Below are 19,352 nucleotides of genomic sequence, written 5' to 3'. Positions count from 1 at the left end.
TAACTATTAATTGTATGAGAATAAAATATAAGGTTATATTTGATCCCACTTTTTTGAGCTTTTTCTTCTACCGAAAAAAAATTGACAAATTTTTCTTATAAAAATATTTACAAAATTAAACAATTAAGCTCTTATAAAAAAGAAAAAAAACATTTTTTTTAAAATAAGCCTTAGAAACAAAGCTAAGTAGTAATTGATTGCTTAGAAAGATTTTTGTTTCTGAGGTCTTAGAGTATTCTATTTTAGAAAATATTTTTATATTTTTTTTAATTTTTTGAGATATATATTGGAGAAAATATAAAAAAGGAAAATTTATTAATGTGTTGACTGTACTCACAATCTTCAATAAAAATTAGTGACTATAAATATAGTGAAATGATTGTAAAATAATATAATGGTTTTTTGTGTAATTATCAGAAATGAAAGTGGGCAGAAAAGACACTTTAGTCTTGCAAGGGCACAGTTTATATATGAAATAGATAAAGCATATGTTTGCTAAGGCAATTAATATTCTACATTGATCAATTGTCATGGAAGTGATTCCTGGAGCAGTTCTTTTTCTGTTGTTTCTTTGGTTTTCTTTCTGGGTAGGTGGAGCCATGGATTGCGCAGGGAACAACATTGTACACACCATCACAGTTGATCAACAAGGCAAAGGAGAATTCACAACAGTTCAAGCCGCCATTGATTCGATAATGAAATTCAATAATCGATGGGTCAAACTTCACATAAATGCTGGCACCTACACGTAAGCTGTAACATGAATGCTCTATTATGCTTTTGTTTTTCCAAAGACTCAAATTAAAGGTATTGTTTGATTTTAGAAAATATCTTCGTATTTACTTTGTTTTTTAATCAAATTCCACCATTGTATTTTTTATAATATTTAATTTATAATTTTAATCCCTAAATTTTAAATCTATAAATTTTTTCTTTAATTTTTTAAAACTAATAATTTTAATTTAATAATTATATGTTTGTTTATTAATTATTAAAATTATAATATTGATAATGACTCAATATTAAGTAAACAATGTCACAATCAATATTTAATAATATTTAAGGTAAATTTTGTTTTAATTTTTATTTATTTTATTATTTATTATTATCATTTTTATAGAGTAAAATAGGAAAGGAAATATAATTTAATCTTAATATTATCAAATAATATTTGTCTTATCACCTTTTTATTTAATGTCATATTGTAGTTAATATTATAAATAATATATTGTAATACAATATTATTTTTACTTATTAATAATTTATTTTAAAATATTAAAATATAATTTATAAATAATTATGATAAGTGAAAATTAAATTAATTAAATATAAAAAAAATCTCTAAAATTTATTTATTAAAAAATAAAATTTAAAATATTTTTGTTCAAAATAATTATATATTTTATTTTTAATATATAAGGTGTTAATTGTAATTATGTAGAGAGAAAGTTGAAATTTCGGAATATAAGCCATGCATATTTTTAGAAGGAGCTGGTAAAGAGGTCACAACCATTAGATCTAGTGGCTACCACAGCACTTCCACCATTAAATCAAGTGTCAAAAACCGAAACGAAAACACGGGTGCTATATTCGTCTCTTTTCCCCCTAATGTCATCGTGATCGGCATTACCTTTGAGGTAATAAGATATTTCATTCATCTCAAATTTTTTATCTTTCAATTTTTTTTCTTCTAAAATAACTGATATTTTAAAGTTTAATAAATTTGTTAATTAAACTTCGATTTAATTATTTATTAGATAATGTTTCTATCGTAAGTCTGCTGTCATTGTTAGGATTACCGTATTTGAGGTATTGTCTGCTTTGACACTGGTTGGGTTGTCACGGTTTTATCTTTCAAAAAACGCCTTAGTGTTTATAAACAACCCTTAGTCTCGACTGTGAGACTTGTTCCGGTATGGCTAAAAGTCTCACATCGCTTAGGAGTCGAGGTTAAAGGTAGTTTATAAACATCCTCCCTTCTTAACTCGTCAAGATGTCTTTTAAAGGACAAAACCGTGACAGCCCAACGAGTTAAAACGAGCAATACCACAGATGCAGTGACTCTAACGATAACAGTAGATTTACGATAGGAACTTTCTAAAACTTAGTTATTTTAAATTTTTATACACAAATTAAGAAATATTTAATTTATATATTTTAATTAAATTATTTTCATTTAATAATTTTGCATTCAAAAGCAACATTAATGTTGCATTCAAATTAGTTTTAACTACTCAACCATATTTAAGAGTATCATTGAGAAAAAAAATACATAGATATATATTGAAATCTTAAAAGAATCATAAAAGAATCAAAGTGTTGAAATAAAATTAAAAGATAAATGTTAGCAACATTTACTCTAATATTTTTTTATTATTTTTTACTATTGGTTGAAAATCACAAATTTTAATGGATCTCTCCTCTAAATTAGAATAGAAGCTTATTAAATAAAATGTAAGATTTATAAAATTTGTAATTTTTAATAAATTTGAACTAATGATGAAGAGAATAATAGTAAGTGAATGTTAAAGAAAGTGTCATTAATACTCCTCACTTTAAAAAGTTAAAACAACCAAAATTTTGAAACAAAAAGGGAGATTTAATAGCACAAATATTGTCTTTAATGTCTAAATTGAAAATGTAGAACTCATTTAATTTGATGGGATCACAACCCATCCAACCAGCACCAGCTGCGGCCATATACGGTGACAAATCTGTCTTCCTCGAGTGTGGTTTCAAAAGTTATCAAGATACATTGTTTGATGAATTGGGACGTCATTATTTCAAAAATTGCTATATTCAAGGTGAGGTGGATTTCATTTATGGAGGTGGTCAATCTTATTATGAGGTAATGTATATCTTAAAAAATAATATTTTTTATGTATATTTTTATATCAATCCTTTTTTTTCTTTTACAAAATGTTTTTATTAGATAAGTTTGGTCTTTATATTAGTTTATTATATTATCTTGATCAACTTGATGATGAGTCAAATGGGGAAAAAAATATCGCGTAATATGCACATTTAATTTGTACTATACACAAAAATTGTTGGAAAAATCAATTTGGTTTAACAAATATTCTTTGAGGAACTAAAGTTAAACATTTTAAACTCAAAAAATCAGAAAATAAGATAAGAGACAATAATGAAATTTTAGTATAATCCTTTTAATATTTTATAAAATAAGTATTAAATGAAAAAGTGAATTGGATTTAATATTTTGAAACTTTAAAGTATATTTAAATATTTTTCATTCAATAAAAAAAAATCACGTAAATGTTGTAAAAGACTTACAATTAATTATTTATATAATAAATATTTTTGTTTTAAAATTATTTGTAACGATGGAACACTATTTCAATAATTTATTTTTGCTTTTGCTTGTATATAGGCTTGTACCATTAATGCTACACAAGAAAAACCTTCTTCAACGGGTTTTGTAACGGCCCAATCCCGATATTCAGAAAAGGACACAAGTGGCTTTGTTTTCAGAACAGGTAGTGTAACTGGAAGTGGTGAAGTGAATCTTGGAAGAGCATGGGGACCTTATTCAAGAGTTATATTTTACGGAACATATTTTTCTTCAATAGTATCTCCTCAAGGATGGAATGCTTGGAATTACAGAGGCCAAGAGTACGTGCATGTGGTTCACTTCATAATTATATTTAACTTTCTAATTTTTATCTCAATGTTTGTAACGTACATGCATGCAGGTCCAAACTTACTTATGCTGAGGTTGACTGCACCGGACCAGGTGCAAACACTACAGAACGTGTTCAATGGAGAAAAAACCTCACTAAATTCGCAGTTAAATGAGTTTTCTTTATCATCTTACATCAACAAAGATGGGTGGCTTTCCAACTTACCAATTAAATTTTAGTGTTTTTATCTTCCCAAACTTAGGTTAACATGTATTGTATGTCAATCAAGATTAGTACAGATACTTCAAGTTTAAATTAGCATTTTATACAGTAACTCTAAGTTTCAGACTAACTTTATATATTTTATTTATAATACATCCAAATAAATTGAACAGTAAAAAATAAAATTATGTTGGATACTTACCTCTAAATTCTTTACCAAGGTGTAGATGTTGATGTCATTAATACTTAGTTAATGAGGAAATGTAATAAACTTAATCATTCATACACTGTGAGTATAAATTTTTTTACACTGACAATCAATTATATCTTTTAAATTATTTTATTTTTTATTTGATTAAATAAGTAAATAACATGACATTATTAAAAGATATGATTAGTTGTCAGTGTAATCAATTATATGATTAGGTGATTAACTCAATGTAATATAGATGACTGAAGGTGTTCAACCTATGGGTAGTGGGTACGTTAATAATTTTGACATGATGGTTACCTGAGAAATTCGTGACATTGGTCCCTCCAAAAGAGCTCAGCCTGTCACTCAGATGGCCCAATAACAAGCCCAAATGAGAATATCGTTGGTCCAATTCAAGAGCTAAAGGTATGTTAAAAAAATGAAAGAGGATCCGAGGTGCAGCCCAACTCCGTGAATTCGTAACTTTTTTTTAGGGTAGTGAATTCGTTACTTCTTCTAATGCAAATAACCATCAAGAAGCATTATTGAATATTGAATAACTAAGAAGTAAGATGTGATTTCTTTGATAAAAAATGGTGAGTACCAAAAAGTAATAAAGCAATATTGAATCATGTGATTTTTATTGGGGATATAGAATTGCACGATTCATCTGGGTATAATAAGAAGCAAAATCATTTATTATTCCACACATGATATTAATATCAAATCGCAAATCATAAGATTTTAGTATCTATGATTTCATTATGGTTGTGTTTGGGCAGAAGATTTTAAAATTTTAAGAAATTTTGAATTTTAAGAATTGTAATCGCTTTAATTGAAATGTTTTTATTTTTAAATTATTGTGTTTGGATAATGAAATTAAAATTTTTCATTTTCAATAGACCACATTATATTAAGGTACAAACTATTTAATACAAGACTTGATGCATGCTTAACATAATGATAATAAGTCAATGTTAAGCAAAATTGGAATAAGTGGAAACAAGAACGAATGAAGAATGCATAGATAATTTTAAATTCCAATATCCATTGAGAAGCAAGATATAAGTGATAGGGGAAGTGACATACTTGGTCAAATAATCATATTCAAAGTCAAAATTCACAAAATTGTCCAACCCTCCTCATTACCCATCATCATATAAGGATAAATTAACATCTTCCACAATATCTGGTCTCTTTGTTTAAACTTACAAAAAGTAATTTAATAATTTAATGATACAATTAAAAAAAACAATATTAACCTTATCTTTCAAGAAAAGTATTAATACAAATTCTTTATATTTTTATTTTTTTCATAAAAAATATTTTAAAAGGTTACAACGATCATGAACTTTTTAAAACAAATATTTTAGAGTCTCAACAATTCGAGACAATTTAACATCTCCCTCATTTTCATATCTAAATCATAAGCTCAAAACTCTTGTTAGTTGAAAAACCAAATTAGACCACTAATGAATAAAACAAATTATGTATTGATCAACTTTAATTATCAAGCCTCCTAATTTAATTTTATAAACTTTGAGAAAAAAAATCACAATAGTTTAACGAGTGCTCAAGAGTTTTTTTATTCATATTAGGAAAAAAGATGTGTTCTATTACACTTGAATGATGTGCTCAACAATTCATCAACTCCACTTTCTTTTCAGGTTTGCTACAAATTTAGCAAACTTGCCTGAAAGACCCCTTTTCCTTTAAATGAAAGACACGAGTTCTTCTTTGTGAGTACTATTATTTTTAAATATTCATTTCACTCTTCCTTTTCACTGACTCTACTTTTTCAATCATAATCTCATCTTGTCCTAGTTTAAATTAATTTTCCAAAAGTTAATTTCACTTTTAATTTTCTTTCATGTTTCCCTTTCAATTTAAGTGGCATATCTTGTTGTTATAAGGAAATTTTCTAGAAATTTATTCAGAATCGTCTCAAATAAACTTTTCTAAAAATCCATTTCACTCTTTTTTTTTTCTTCTTTCGTTTTACATTTTAAATTAGAGTCTCATTTCTTGATATTTTAAGTAAATTATTTCAATAATTCAGTTAACTTTTTTCCCTCTCTTTTATTTTGGAATCATAGTTTTACCTCTAGTCTTTCTTTTAAATAAATTTTTATAAAAATTCATTTAACTCTTTTTTCTTTTTGAATAATAGTCTCACTTATGTCTTTTTTAATTAATTTTTTCTTCTTCTAGAAATTCATTTATTTATCTATTTTAATCTTTATCTCATCTCTCATCTTAAGTAGAATTTGGCTGGTGGGTGAACTCCCTAAAAAACTGTGATGTGGATGTGCCGTTAAACAAGACAAGAATGGATTTATATTTAATAAGTCTACAATGCATAGACTTTGTAGCTAAACAGATAAGTCTATGGCCAACTAACTTTGCATGTAAATTTATCTTTCCTCTTCCTGCAGCTCCATTCTTCACTCCCAATGCAAGTAACCTCTCAATTCGTTGTTGCACTGACCATTTCATGTAAGATTGGCTGATAATGTTGGCAAAAAAATATTTCAATTTACAAAATGACCATGTAGCCTGCTACCCGTGTAAATCTGCATTGAAATCTGAATTTTTCATTTAAGAAAATGATTGGTCAGTAAGATATGTATTGGATAAAATATGATATCAACTATCCTATCTGTAATGTAATAATTCGTTCTTTATCATGCTAACAAGATATGATATTTTTATTCAAATTCTTACTTTATTTTGTTTTATCTTAAAAAAAAAAAAGTTAAATTGGAAAGCAATGAGATTGTATAAACTCAAAAATACAAAATATATATTTCAATATTATGGTAAATAAGTTTGTTTAAATGTTTTTAGCTAATATTTGTAGTATTACAATTTTAAAACCAATCAATTTATATTTTAATTCAGTCTTAAAATAAAAAAACTCGATTCAATATTTTAAACTTGATTATCGTTTATATTACTAATATTTTAACATGGTATAATGTATAAATTAAATATTTATTATATATAACTAAAATTTATAATTCATATATTTAAGATTTATAATAAATAATTTAAATTATATATAATATATTTTTATTTGTTGATAATTTTTTTTTAAAAAAAAAATTATCTATAAATAATTATGATAAATAAATAAAATAAAATATTTTATTTTGAAAAAAAACTCTCAATAAATTATTTAAAAATATTCTTATACAATATAAGAGTTTATATTAAATATATAAAAGTTAATATGTTTAATGAAAGGTGACATCCTGTAGATATGAATTAATTTTTTATTATGAATTTAAAAATGTTAGACAAATCATATTCATAAATAAAAAAAATAAAAAAATTATCTCCTATTGTCATGAATCAATCTCACCAAAATTGACAAGTTAATTAATATTTAATTACAGTATATAAAAGTTGATATTTATGAATAAAAAAAGAAGTTTTAAAAAGCGTGTCGGAGGCATCGATCGAAGCGACTCCACCTAAATTCAGACACATTACTAGTCTGAACTGACATTATATGGAAGTGGCTGGGTATTAAGATTTCGAGTTTGGGTTACGCGTCGCCTCGAGACTCACGCCTCATGCATGAAGCTGCTACCCTGCATCTGCAACTAGGGACTCGCACCACCCTGCCATACTACTGCACCAACTCAATTATTAAATACATCTATAACAATATATATTTTATATTTTTTCTTCTATTAAACTATATTTTATTTATATCAATTATTGTCTTTTAAACTATCAATCCAAGTTTTAAACTATGCTTTGTTACATAATAAAAAGTAGCTTTAACACGAAATACATGGTGTAAGTTTTTTTTTTTTATTTTATCAAACTTATTTTTCTTTATTTATTGTTGCTTTCTACAGGTAGCTATACTAATTTTCATATTTTATCATAAAGATTTTCTTTATGTTGTATCTTTTATTTCCCTATCATCTTTTGCTTCGTTTTGACGAGGAATAAGAGAAGTTATATATATATATATATAGGGGAATGTTAATATATTCTCACTTATTTTTTAATAGAAGTACGTTAGCAGCCTACACTAAAATTTTAGATAAGAAAATCATTTATTTTTTTTTGATTTGGATAATTTGTATAAATGATATTATAATAATTTAATTTAATTTTAAAAGAAAATAAAATATTTTCTCTCTTTTATTAATTTCATTCTCCAATTTTTTTTATTTATTAATTTTTTATTTGTTCAGAGAGAGCGGAGACATCATGAGAGATGAGAGAGAAATGAAATTTAATAGGAGAGAGATAAATGAGTTAGAAAAGATATTTAATAGGTAGAGAAATGGGATAAATGAGTTAGAGAAAAAATTTAATAGGAGAGAGATAAATGAGTTAGAAAAGATATTTAATAAGAAAGAGAAATGGGTTGGAGAAGGAATTTAATAGGAGTTAGAAATGACTATAATATTCTTTATACAAATTAATCAAATCAAAAGAAATGAATGATTTTCTTGTCTTAAAATTTTGGTATAAGTTGTTAACATACTCGCACTAAAAAATAGGTGGGAGTATATTAGCATTTCCCATATATATATATATATATATATATATATATATATATATATTATTTTGATTAAATTATATTTTTGCTTTTATTTTTTTAAAAATAATTTGATTTTTTATCTTTTAATTTAGATTAATTTGATCTTTTAAGAAAAATGATATTTTTTAATTTTGTATCATAATCTTGAATTATTTTGTTTGATTTAATACGTGTCTCATTAAATTTAACTACATAAAAACTATTGGATCTAATTAATTTCCAAAAAAAAAAAAAGAGTCATAAATATAATTAAATTTTCATTAAAATTGTCTACCAAGTAACTATAAAATAAAAAAAAATCTATTAATACATTTCTTTTATGATTGTCTGAGATTTATTTTTTATACAAGTTTTATTATATTTATATTCTTTTCAAAAAATTAATCATATTTAATAATTTCATATAATTGAATTTAATAAAATAAGTTTTCCATCTTGAATTAGTAAAAAAATATTTAAAATTTTGTCAAAAAGATGGTCACTATATTCAGATGAAATAAATGACTAAATTTTAAAGATAGATAACTAAAATAATTTTTTAATATATAAAAATCAAAATAAAAATTAAAATTAAATAATAAAATATAATTTAATCATATTATTTTCCTTAAAAATGAATGTCGAACTAGTGTTTATTCACTGGCTTGCATAGGGGTATGTTTTAGGTCCCATCACCAAATATAATTAATCCTTATTTGATAAAAGTTGTGTACTTTCTCTTCAACCCTATTAATTAATAGGAGAGAATTCAAATACGAGTCTAAACTTATGCAAGTATCATTTAATCAATTGCAAAAGAAAGCCTTAAAAATAAGATAATGGTAAGGATATCTTTGACCTAAAATTCAAGTAAATCAATACTAAATTTGATCCTTAAATTTAAACATCGTTATCATATTAATTGTTTAAACTAAAAAATTATAAAATAAATCACTAAAATATTAAATTTAATTATTTATTATCATTTTAGTTCTTAAATATGTAGTAATATTATCACTTTAATCATAAATTTTTTAATTTTGGATTAATGTAATTATCAATATATACTTTTAGGGATTTATTTTGACAATTTTTTAGTTTTAAAAATTAATTTGGTTCTATCTTCTAAATTCAGTGACCAAAGTGAATATTTACACCCGAAATTCATATCACTAAATACAGTAGAATCTCTTTAAATTAATAATGTCAGGACCGGAGAAATTTATTAATTTAGAAAGTTATTAATTTATTGATAAATTAATAATTATTAATTTAAAGAGTTTTTAAGTAATTATACTGTACATACCAAATAAAAAGGTAAATTAGTCTATGCCTCTTAAAAAAATACAAAAATACAACACCTGAGCTATTGGATACAATAAGAAAAGTTAGAAATGAGCTCCAAATAAACTTGAACTTTAAAGGAAAACAGACAACTATTGAATCATATTTCAATAGAGTGTAATATTTTTTTTTCAGTTTCTATGAATTATTAATTTATGATTTTCTTGAGACCGAAAATTATAAAAGGATCTCCCGAAAAATTATTATCTTATTATTTTACCGAGTTTTTTAATTTTTTATATTAGCCCAAGTCAAGACCGGACAAATTTATTATTTTAAAAAGTTTATTAATTTACCGAGTATTAATTTAAAGAGTTTCTACTGTATGTATTTTTGCTTTTGCATTTCTTAGCCTTTGCACATTAGATTTTGCATGTGGAGGTAGCCACCACTGGCATGTGAGGATTGTTATAAAAGAATTCTAGCAGATTTTATGAAACAACCAAAATTGCTAGTGTTATACTTAATTTATGTTTTATGTTTATATAAGGTTAGATTGCTCTTAAAGTATTTCAAAAAGTAGAACATACAAAAGAGAAAATAAAATAAGTTTTAAAAAAATTATAATTAACCTGTGTATAAATCAATTTTTAAAAACTCTTTCATATTAACTTTTCCAAAATATACTTTAAAATCAGGTATAAACTAATTATAACTTATGAAAATTATTTTTTCTTATTTTCTTCTCTTAAAAATGTTGTTGGAGAAACCTATCCAAATAGTCTCAAAATTATAAAATACATTGTTTGGTTAAATAAACTTCTTTATAATATATAAACACTTATAAGAAAAGAAAATAAAAAAGAAAAATAAAATAAAATAATTCTTTTTTATAAGATAAGATAAACTTGTGAATAAATTATTTATGTGAAAACTATCTCATAACTTACTCAAGTTAATTATAGCTTAAAATTTATCCAAACATGCGGATGACGTCTTTCACATATTCTGGCTCAGCGAAACAAGTTTATGAAATAATTTCGTTCATATTACGCTTCCCTCTCTTTGACCCTTTGGTACCAATAATTTTTTAAAATGCAATGTCTACAGCAAGAAAACGTTGGTGTGTGCAAAAGTTTTTCATAAAAAGGTCGGTGCAGCTTGTCATATTCAGATGAAAGAAGTTGATATATCTCAATTCATGTTTGAAGAACAAAGTAGTAAGCCTTATGGGGGCGAATCTATTAGAAAAACATGTATTGATTGCAAGATGCATCATTTTCAGGCCAATCAAACAACCCAGATTGAATTTTTTCTGCATTTAATCATGATTGAATAATAATAAATAAATAACTCGCAGGCCAAACTAAAACTAAAAGAGCAGCAGCTGGCATCTCTATCAAGTTCAAAGACTGTAAATGAATATTTTGAGCATCAAAAGGAAAATATAATAAATTTGATATAACAGAATCTGGCTGTTGCGATAAATAGATAAGATTCCCAAAGTAACAGGCAATCTACATAATTAGAGCGCAAAAAGGCTCCCTTCATTGGCTATTTACAACAACAGCGTCTAATATCACAAAATAACTGATCACCATTAGTGGCAAATATGACACAGACTAAGAAATACAAGGCAACCCCTCTTTGCTGCATACTTAGCAAATTATCAGCAAGACCACTGTTCCTCTGAAAAGAAAAAAAGAAAAAAAAAAAACTCGAGTTCTTCATTGTTAAGACCAAGAAAAACAACTTTTATTCTCCAAAAGATAAAACCGTCCAACTTGGCAAGTAACCATCTTCAATCAGATTGTTTTGCACCTGTAAAAGAAAGCATAGGATTTGTAATTGATTTCAATGTGGAATTAAAACATCACAACCTTTATCTGCAGGCCTTTTGAAGATTGATATTCTGCCATATGATCCATACTTGCCCGTCACAAGGGCCAAAACCAAGACCACACAAGTGTTAAATATTGCATTTGGATTTTATACAACAGTGAACTTCCAGGCTCAAAAATAGTGATTGCGTTACAGTTTCATTAATAAAAGAGGTTTTATATACCTTTTTCATACCTTCTCATCAATTGAAACGAAATCCAGGAGATCCAGCAAATAAGTAGGCCATGACATTAGGAGGTACAGAAGGTGTATCCCTGTTTAACTCAAAATTCTGCATTCTAGTGAAGGGGGAAGACCGACCATCAAGTATATCAGGAAACATAGACATAACCTAGGAAATATCAAATTAAGACAAACAAGAATTTAGTTCAAACTTCACACTTCTAACTATAGTAAGGTAACAACTAGTAATCAAAATAGTTACCATATTTGACAAATATTTATACTTACATCAATCATATCGGGTGATAAAGTTACAAACTCGGCACTCTCCATCATTTCAAACAATTCAATCATCCGAAGGAGCAAGTCAGTGTCCTTGTTCAAACACCACACATCAATATCCACTTCCTCCACGCAGGGAAGGTCGACCTCAGCGGAAAAATCATACAGATCAGTGTCACAGTATGTAAAATATTGAAGCTTTGGTGTGGAAAGCTCAATGACACAATCAGAATCAAACACTTCATCGATTCTCATCCACGAGATGCTCAAGTTGGTGAGCTGAGGGGCGAAGATTCTAAAGGTTTCAAATCCGCCATAATAGTTACACCGATGAAGAGACAAGCATGTCAAATTAACACAACCCTCGAAAGGATCGAGAAGCTCTTCCACCCCACACTCGAATCGACAGTCAAAAAGGTAGAGCTGTTTGAGAGAAACGACATCAAAGGATGTCGTTTCAGTGGATATGTGAGAGAGCTTGAGAGTGGTGAGGGATTGACAGAGAGAGAGCTGAGGGAGCTTCCCCAGGACGCATTCAGCGAGGATGGAGAGAAAGTGAATAGTGGCGGAAATGGGTGGTGTGAGAGTAACGTAGTCAATGATGGAATCTACAACATGCTCATCTTGGAGTTCCTCTTGGGACGCAAAGTTGAGGACTTGGAGGTTGGTGGAAGCGTCTCTGTGAGACAAGACATGATCCACGAAGTACTGGAAAAGGACAGGGTCGTCGAAGGAAGAGTCTTGGAAGTTTAGGACTGGAAGGGAAGTCCAAAGGTGCCTCCATCGCTTACTCAAAACACTCGTTTGAACAGCTAATTTTGCGTCCACAGTGGATAGTATGCGATGGATAAGTTCGTTTGGTAAGCTGCTCAGCCTGTCTTCCTTCGCTCTGCTCTTTCCCTTCGAACACTCGCCAACACCAATCGAACCCTTTTTCACTTCCCACATATAGATGGAGTTACTTTTTTTCTCCATCTTCTTCTTTATTTCTCTCCTCTCTATTTCTTTTTTTCTCTGAGTTACAATTTTTTAAGAACTCTATTTCATTTTCGTCTTACTGAGTCGTATCTTTTTATAGAAGATACTCGTGTGTCATATCTCGAGGATAATTTTAAACCGTTAGATATATTGTTTTAAATCGATAATCCATACATTTTTTTGGTGACAAATGTAAAGAAAGAAAATAAAGAAAAATCAAACTAAAAGAAACTTAAACAAAACAATCCAAACCCTACAAGCGGGGATAGAAAGTTCTTGATGCATCTGCAATTAATAATAATTGAATAACAGACTCTGTTTCTTCAATTATCACTAAAAAGTGTCTAACGTCGAACCCTTTTTTGCCAACTAATCTGTACAAGAATTTCTTTCTCGAAAATAAAGAAAGAAAATAAAAAAAAATCAAACTAAAAGAAACTTAAACAAAACAATCCAACCCTACGAGCGGGAATAGAGAGTTCTTGATGCATCCGCAATTAATAACAATTGAAGAGCAGACTCTGTTTCTTCAATTATCACTAAAAAGTGTCTAATGTCGAACCCTTCTTTGTCAACCAATCCGTACAGGAATTTCCTTCTCAAAAATAAATAAAAAATAAAGAAAAATCAAACTAAAAGAAACTTAAACAAAACAATCCAACCTTACAAGCAGGGACAAAGAGTTCTTGATGCATCTGCAATTAATAACAATTGAAGAGCAGACTCCGTTTCTTTAATTATTACTCCCTCCGTTTTTTTTTCATAGTCGTTTAAGGTTTTGCACGGGAATTAAGGAAATCATTGATATTTTAGTTTTCAAAAATATTTATTACTTACTTTCCTATTTTACCCTTTTGTTGCATTTTTTAGACTGTTGAACTACTTCATTAAATAGTTGTTCCTTTTTTTGTTTTTTTATAGTATTTTGTTGGGAACATATTGCTCTTATAAATGCGCATTAACTTTATATGAGTAGTTAGAGAAAAATTAGGTAGACATTAAAAATAAATACACACATTGTTCAGGAAACATGTATTAATTATCAAGGGTAAAAATGAAAGAAAAAAATTAATAACTCATTGATTTTAGTAATATGACAATGAAAAAAAAATAATAAACTCTGACAAAACGACTATGAAAAAAAAACGGAGGGAGTACTAAAAAAGTATCTGACGTCGAACTCTTCTTTACCAACTAATCCGTACAGAAATTTCTTTCTCGAAACACGTGAGTAAGGGAGCTATTCTATAATCTTCTCAATATCTCTGGGATGAATATAATCTCATTTACATATCGATATATTTTATTTTTATTTTTTAAAATCATGTTTTTCAATTAAAAATTGTATGTCATATCGTGAAGATATTTTTAAATTGTTAGATATATTAAATTTTAAATGGACAATCGATACATTACATTATTTATTTATTTTTTTCTTTCAATCATGTTTTTCAATTAAAAATTGCAGCACATTCCGAAAAAGTAAATCAAAATAATGTCTGAATTAAAAATATTCATATTTTTAATAAAATTATTATAAAACAAATATTTAATTTAATATTTTATAGTTTAATTTTTTTTAAAAGATTCAGAATGTGTTTCGGAGGATATTTTCGAAGGATCCAGAATTTTTCTTTCCAGTTTTACTCTTATTCTCTTTTTGACAGCATTGTGCAATAATATTCATACTATAAAGTCATTTTCCTTTAATCGTGTGTCGCATTCCTCCTCTTATTACAATAATAGATTCAAAGAAAATTATATTTATTAATGTTACTAAATCGTGCTTCGATACCTCCTCGCCAGTTGTAAAAATTAACTTCTAATGTTTCAACAACGAGCACATTCTTTATGTTCTTTAACTTGCAAGTGTCCTTAATGTTACGGTTTTTTAAACACATTTTTATATTTTTAATGATGTGACATAATGATTTTACAGTCGTTAGTATATATATATAATATTTGACATTTTTTTTCTTCAATTTTTTCTCTTATTTTCACGTGTCATGTCATTAACAAATCAACATATATGTAATAATTCGATAAATTATGACATTTATTATTAAAAAATTAATATTTAAGTGAAAGTTAAAGATACATAAAGTAAAATGAATGAAATATACATAACATATATAAATCTAATACTATATATTGGAGATTAACTAATATAAAATATCTTTTATATAGTCAATTGAGGACTCCAAAATATGACTCTATTGGAAAGTCATACAAAATCGTCACTACTGCCTAATCCTGCCCTACTCGTATACTAAATATAGTTATTGTAGTCTCAACCACAAGAAAAATAAAGGTAAGTTTACAAAAGAAACGACTTACAACAAAACAATAAAAACATAGATTAACAATAATACAACTCACAACTTATAGAATACTCAGCATTTATCAACTTTATCATAATCAACATTTCAATATACATAGATTAACAACTAATGTGTCGTTATACATGTCAACTAAGGAGATTTCATACAACATAGGTGAGCAGTTTAAATAGCTTGACCCTATCGAATCACAACATTAGACCTAACTTGGCGATCTCAAGTTTATGACAATGTTAGACCTCAAAGAGAGCTAGGTATAAGCAACTTAATTTGATTTCTTAAGTTTTGCCACTTAAATATGAAAATATGGTACTATGTCAAGATAGAACAATTTAGATATGGATCTACCATGACATTAGTTTGCATCACTAAGCCGCCTATGGGATTAGTCCATTGACTAACCTCCAAATACAACAACCTTCTAATACTAAGTTAGAGACCAAGTCTTTCACCCCATACTATACTCGATTAGTCATTCAACTAAGATATGATTTGACTACCTCTATGTTAAACCACATAGGCCCTAGACGGAATAACAAATTCAAAACAACATAGTTTACCTCTAGTATCTACATATATTAATTAAGACATATATCTCAATCACATGTCTACAACTTTTAAATTTTACAATTATATAACATACAACTTGCATCTTAACAACATCAACCCATCTATCAACTTACAACATAAGTATTTATCATTATATATCATCAACACATACAACATAGTTAACAATACTCATTAATAGATCATCGTAAAACATCAAGAATACAATAAGGATATCACGCTCAATGCTACTCAAATGGCACCCATACCATCGAGACAGGGAACTCCTTGTCTCGCCCACACCCTATGTCACACCACTTGTGCTTGGTGTAACACTCCGATTTTCATAAAATTATATTAATATTATGTTATATAATTATTCTAATATTTTAAATGTGTTTATTAAATAATTTTGGTATTATTTAATTATCTACATGAGCTCTATTTTATTATAAAGCTTAATTTATAATAATTATTTTAATTAGTGAAGTAGGAGTTATTTTATAAAGTGTATTTTATTATTATGTTCATGTTATTTTTTTTTTGTTTGTCCCTGGAGTATCCACCGCCGACAGCAGTGACTAATCTCCTCGCTACGTTGGAGGCACCTCAAAGGGTGGGATAGCTGGTCCCAAGATTTAACGCGGCTGCATACACAAGGCAGGATTCGAACCCCTGACTTTGCTTAAGCGTGGATCAACCCCTACCGCTGAACCACACGCTTGGGGTTTTATGTTCATGTTATTTGATTAAAGAAAGGAATATGTTTAATTCTATATATATATATATATTATATTAATTATTTTATGAGAAAGGGAAGGAAGGACATGTTGGTAAATGATTAATTATTATTATTTATTTTATTAATTGAGAAAAAAGGGTTAAGGAAGTTATCAGAGGTTACAAATCATTTCCACGTATTCACTTTTGACCCTCATTCTCTCTTACGCTTTTGAAGACCAAGGAGAGTCAGGATAAGGAGGTCAATCAGAGAGTGCACGTGCTTCATCTTTTACTCATTCAAGTAAGGGGGAGTGAGAAATCTCACTTGGGGGTGTGGAGATATATGTAAGGTAATCGGATTGGCCCACAATCTCTTGCCTGATGTATGCTTATAGGAATAGACACTTTATGAAAGTTTTATGTTTTGCTCTCTGACTGTTCTATTGCGCTTCTTGTGTGATTCTAAGTATGAATATGTGTTCAATTTCAATAATGGATATATTTGGTAGCGGGATTGACCTCAATCCCTTGCCTAATGCATGCTCTTAGAAATATGCACTTTTTGAATGTTTTATGTTTTCGTGTTTGAGTTTTTTATTGTGTTCATTGATGGTTGCTAAATGTAAATATGTGATTAATTCTGAAAATAAATAAGTTTTAATATGAATTAGAGTATTTTGTGGGTTCTTGTGGGAAATCCTATGAAGTGAAATTAGGGATATGATCTTTTGATAAATTTTGAGGCATTATATGTAAAATTGATGATGAATTAATGTTTTGGGTAATATTTGGAGTGTTTTGACTGATTGAAATATTATATTAACTGACTGGTTATAAAAAATGCGTGAAATCATGAAGTTGGGTCTATAACCTTTATGCTTCGTATGTTATGAATTGTAAATTGAATGTGTGTGATGTTAGGTAATTTTCTGGTATGGTTTATGTGTTATTTTGATGTATATGGTTATGATAAGTTCCTTGTATGAAACTATGTAAATATGATGTGAAAATGTGAAAAGTGAACATATGACCGGTTACATAATAGTATGAGATAATATGATACGAGATATGAGAATTTGTGATAAGTGAATGTGTGACATGCATCATGTACATATTTGACTCTAGGTGTGTCGCATGTTACTGTATTCAAGATTTAACAAACATGACACTTGGCCAATCATTTATAAAATTTCAGGTAGAAAAATAGTGATTGTGTTACATCTTTCATTTATAAAAGAGGTTTTATATACCCTTTTTCATATCTTCCGTCATGACAATAGGAAGTATAACAAAGAAGGAAGAAGGTGTATCCTTGTTTAACTCAAAATTCTGCAGTTGAGGACGGGAAGGGAAGTTCAAAGGTTTATCCTCGTTTGAACAGCTGATTTTGCGTCCACAGTGAAAAGTATGACGTGGATAAGATTTTTTTTTAGTCAAGTTACGCAGCCTGTCTTCCTTCACTCTCCTGTTTCCCTTCTCCATTACTGCTAACTTTGAAGACTCACCAACACTAATGGAACCTTTCCTCATTTTCCAAAGATAGATGGAACTACTTTTTTCTTGATGTTTTATCTTTATTTCTTTCTTCTCTATTTCTTTTTCATTTTTGGTTAGATTTTTTTAAGAATTTATTTTATTTTTTCTCTCTATTTTATTCTCTTCTTATTTTATTTTATCTTATTAAAGATGTTAGTCATGTCTCATATTGTGAGAACATTTTAAACATATAGATATATTAAATTTTGAATTAATGATATAGATATTTTTAGTTTTTTTTTTAATTTTCCTAATTTTACTCTAATTCCTTTCCCCTCACAATATTGTGCAATGACATTCCTTTAGCCTATGTCACAATCCTCCTTCTATAGCAATAATGGACTTAGAGAAAATCACCTTCATTATTGTCACTATATCATGCTTCAGCACTTCTTCAACAATAAAAATTACATGAACAACAAGTACTTTTTTTTATGTTCTTTAACTTATCAAGATTCTTGGTGATGTCAATTTTTATTTTTTATTTTTTAACAATTTCAGGGTTTTGTATACATATATAATGTTTGACAATCTGACCAATTTTTTTTTAAATGTTTTCACATGTCATATCATGTCGTTGCTATGCATCATCTTTTATATTAACACCATATTATTTGTCATTTCATCCATTAATTAAAATAGGTATATTTTTAATGGAATAACTACAATCAAATTCTTGATGGAATTAAATTTCTCTTGCAACTTGTGACACAATATAATTTTTCATGTTTCGATTCATATAATTTTTTAATAAAAAATATGGACAATTAAAATAAATAAAATGTTCACCAAAGATTTTCATCTTGAAGTTGCTTAACTTCATTATAAATATCTAATAAATTGTAATCTTATGGTGTGTTTGGATAAGAAATTTTACAAATTCAAGGAATTTTATAAATTCAAGGAATTTTATAAATTCAAGGAATTTTATAAATTCAAGGAATTTTATAAATTCAAGGAATTTTAAATTCTTGGTACTTGAATTACTTTGATTTCAA

General features: G+C 27.4%; 2 protein-coding genes across 3 annotated transcripts; one reads left to right on the top strand and one right to left on the bottom strand.

Moving 5' to 3' along the window:
• Positions 1–419: 419 nt before the first annotated feature.
• Positions 420–4,481, top strand: LOC109804432 (putative pectinesterase 10). The gene is made up of 4 exons (XM_083063557.1): positions 420–748; positions 1,442–1,691; positions 2,645–2,848; positions 3,392–4,481. The coding sequence occupies exons 1-4, from the start codon at positions 531–533 to the stop codon at positions 3,878–3,880; spliced, it is 1,161 nt and encodes a 386-aa protein (XP_082919683.1). The 5' UTR covers positions 420–530; the 3' UTR covers positions 3,881–4,481.
• Positions 4,482–11,299: 6,818 nt separating this feature from the next.
• Positions 11,300–13,293, bottom strand: LOC109791096 (putative FBD-associated F-box protein At5g22720). Of its 2 annotated transcripts, none has more exons than XM_020350362.3 (3): positions 12,239–13,293; positions 11,952–12,119; positions 11,300–11,707 (listed from the first exon to the last, which is right to left on the bottom strand). In XM_020350362.3, exons 1-2 carry the CDS (start codon positions 13,205–13,207, stop codon positions 11,970–11,972), a joined length of 1,119 nt encoding a protein of 372 aa, XP_020205951.2. In that variant the 5' UTR covers positions 13,208–13,293; the 3' UTR covers positions 11,300–11,707; positions 11,952–11,969. The 2 variants fall into 2 exon arrangements, with proteins under 2 accessions (XP_020205951.2, XP_020205944.2); XM_020350355.3 differs by having other exon boundaries at positions 11,963–12,119.
• Between the last annotated feature and the right edge of the window lie 6,059 nt (positions 13,294–19,352).

Source organism: Cajanus cajan, chromosome 9 (assembly GCF_000230855.2).
Source record: "Cajanus cajan strain Asha chromosome 9, NIPB_CcT2T_4, whole genome shotgun sequence".
Lineage (NCBI taxonomy): Eukaryota > Viridiplantae > Streptophyta > Magnoliopsida > Fabales > Fabaceae > Cajanus > Cajanus cajan.
This window is presented reverse-complemented; position numbering and strand designations above follow the sequence as displayed.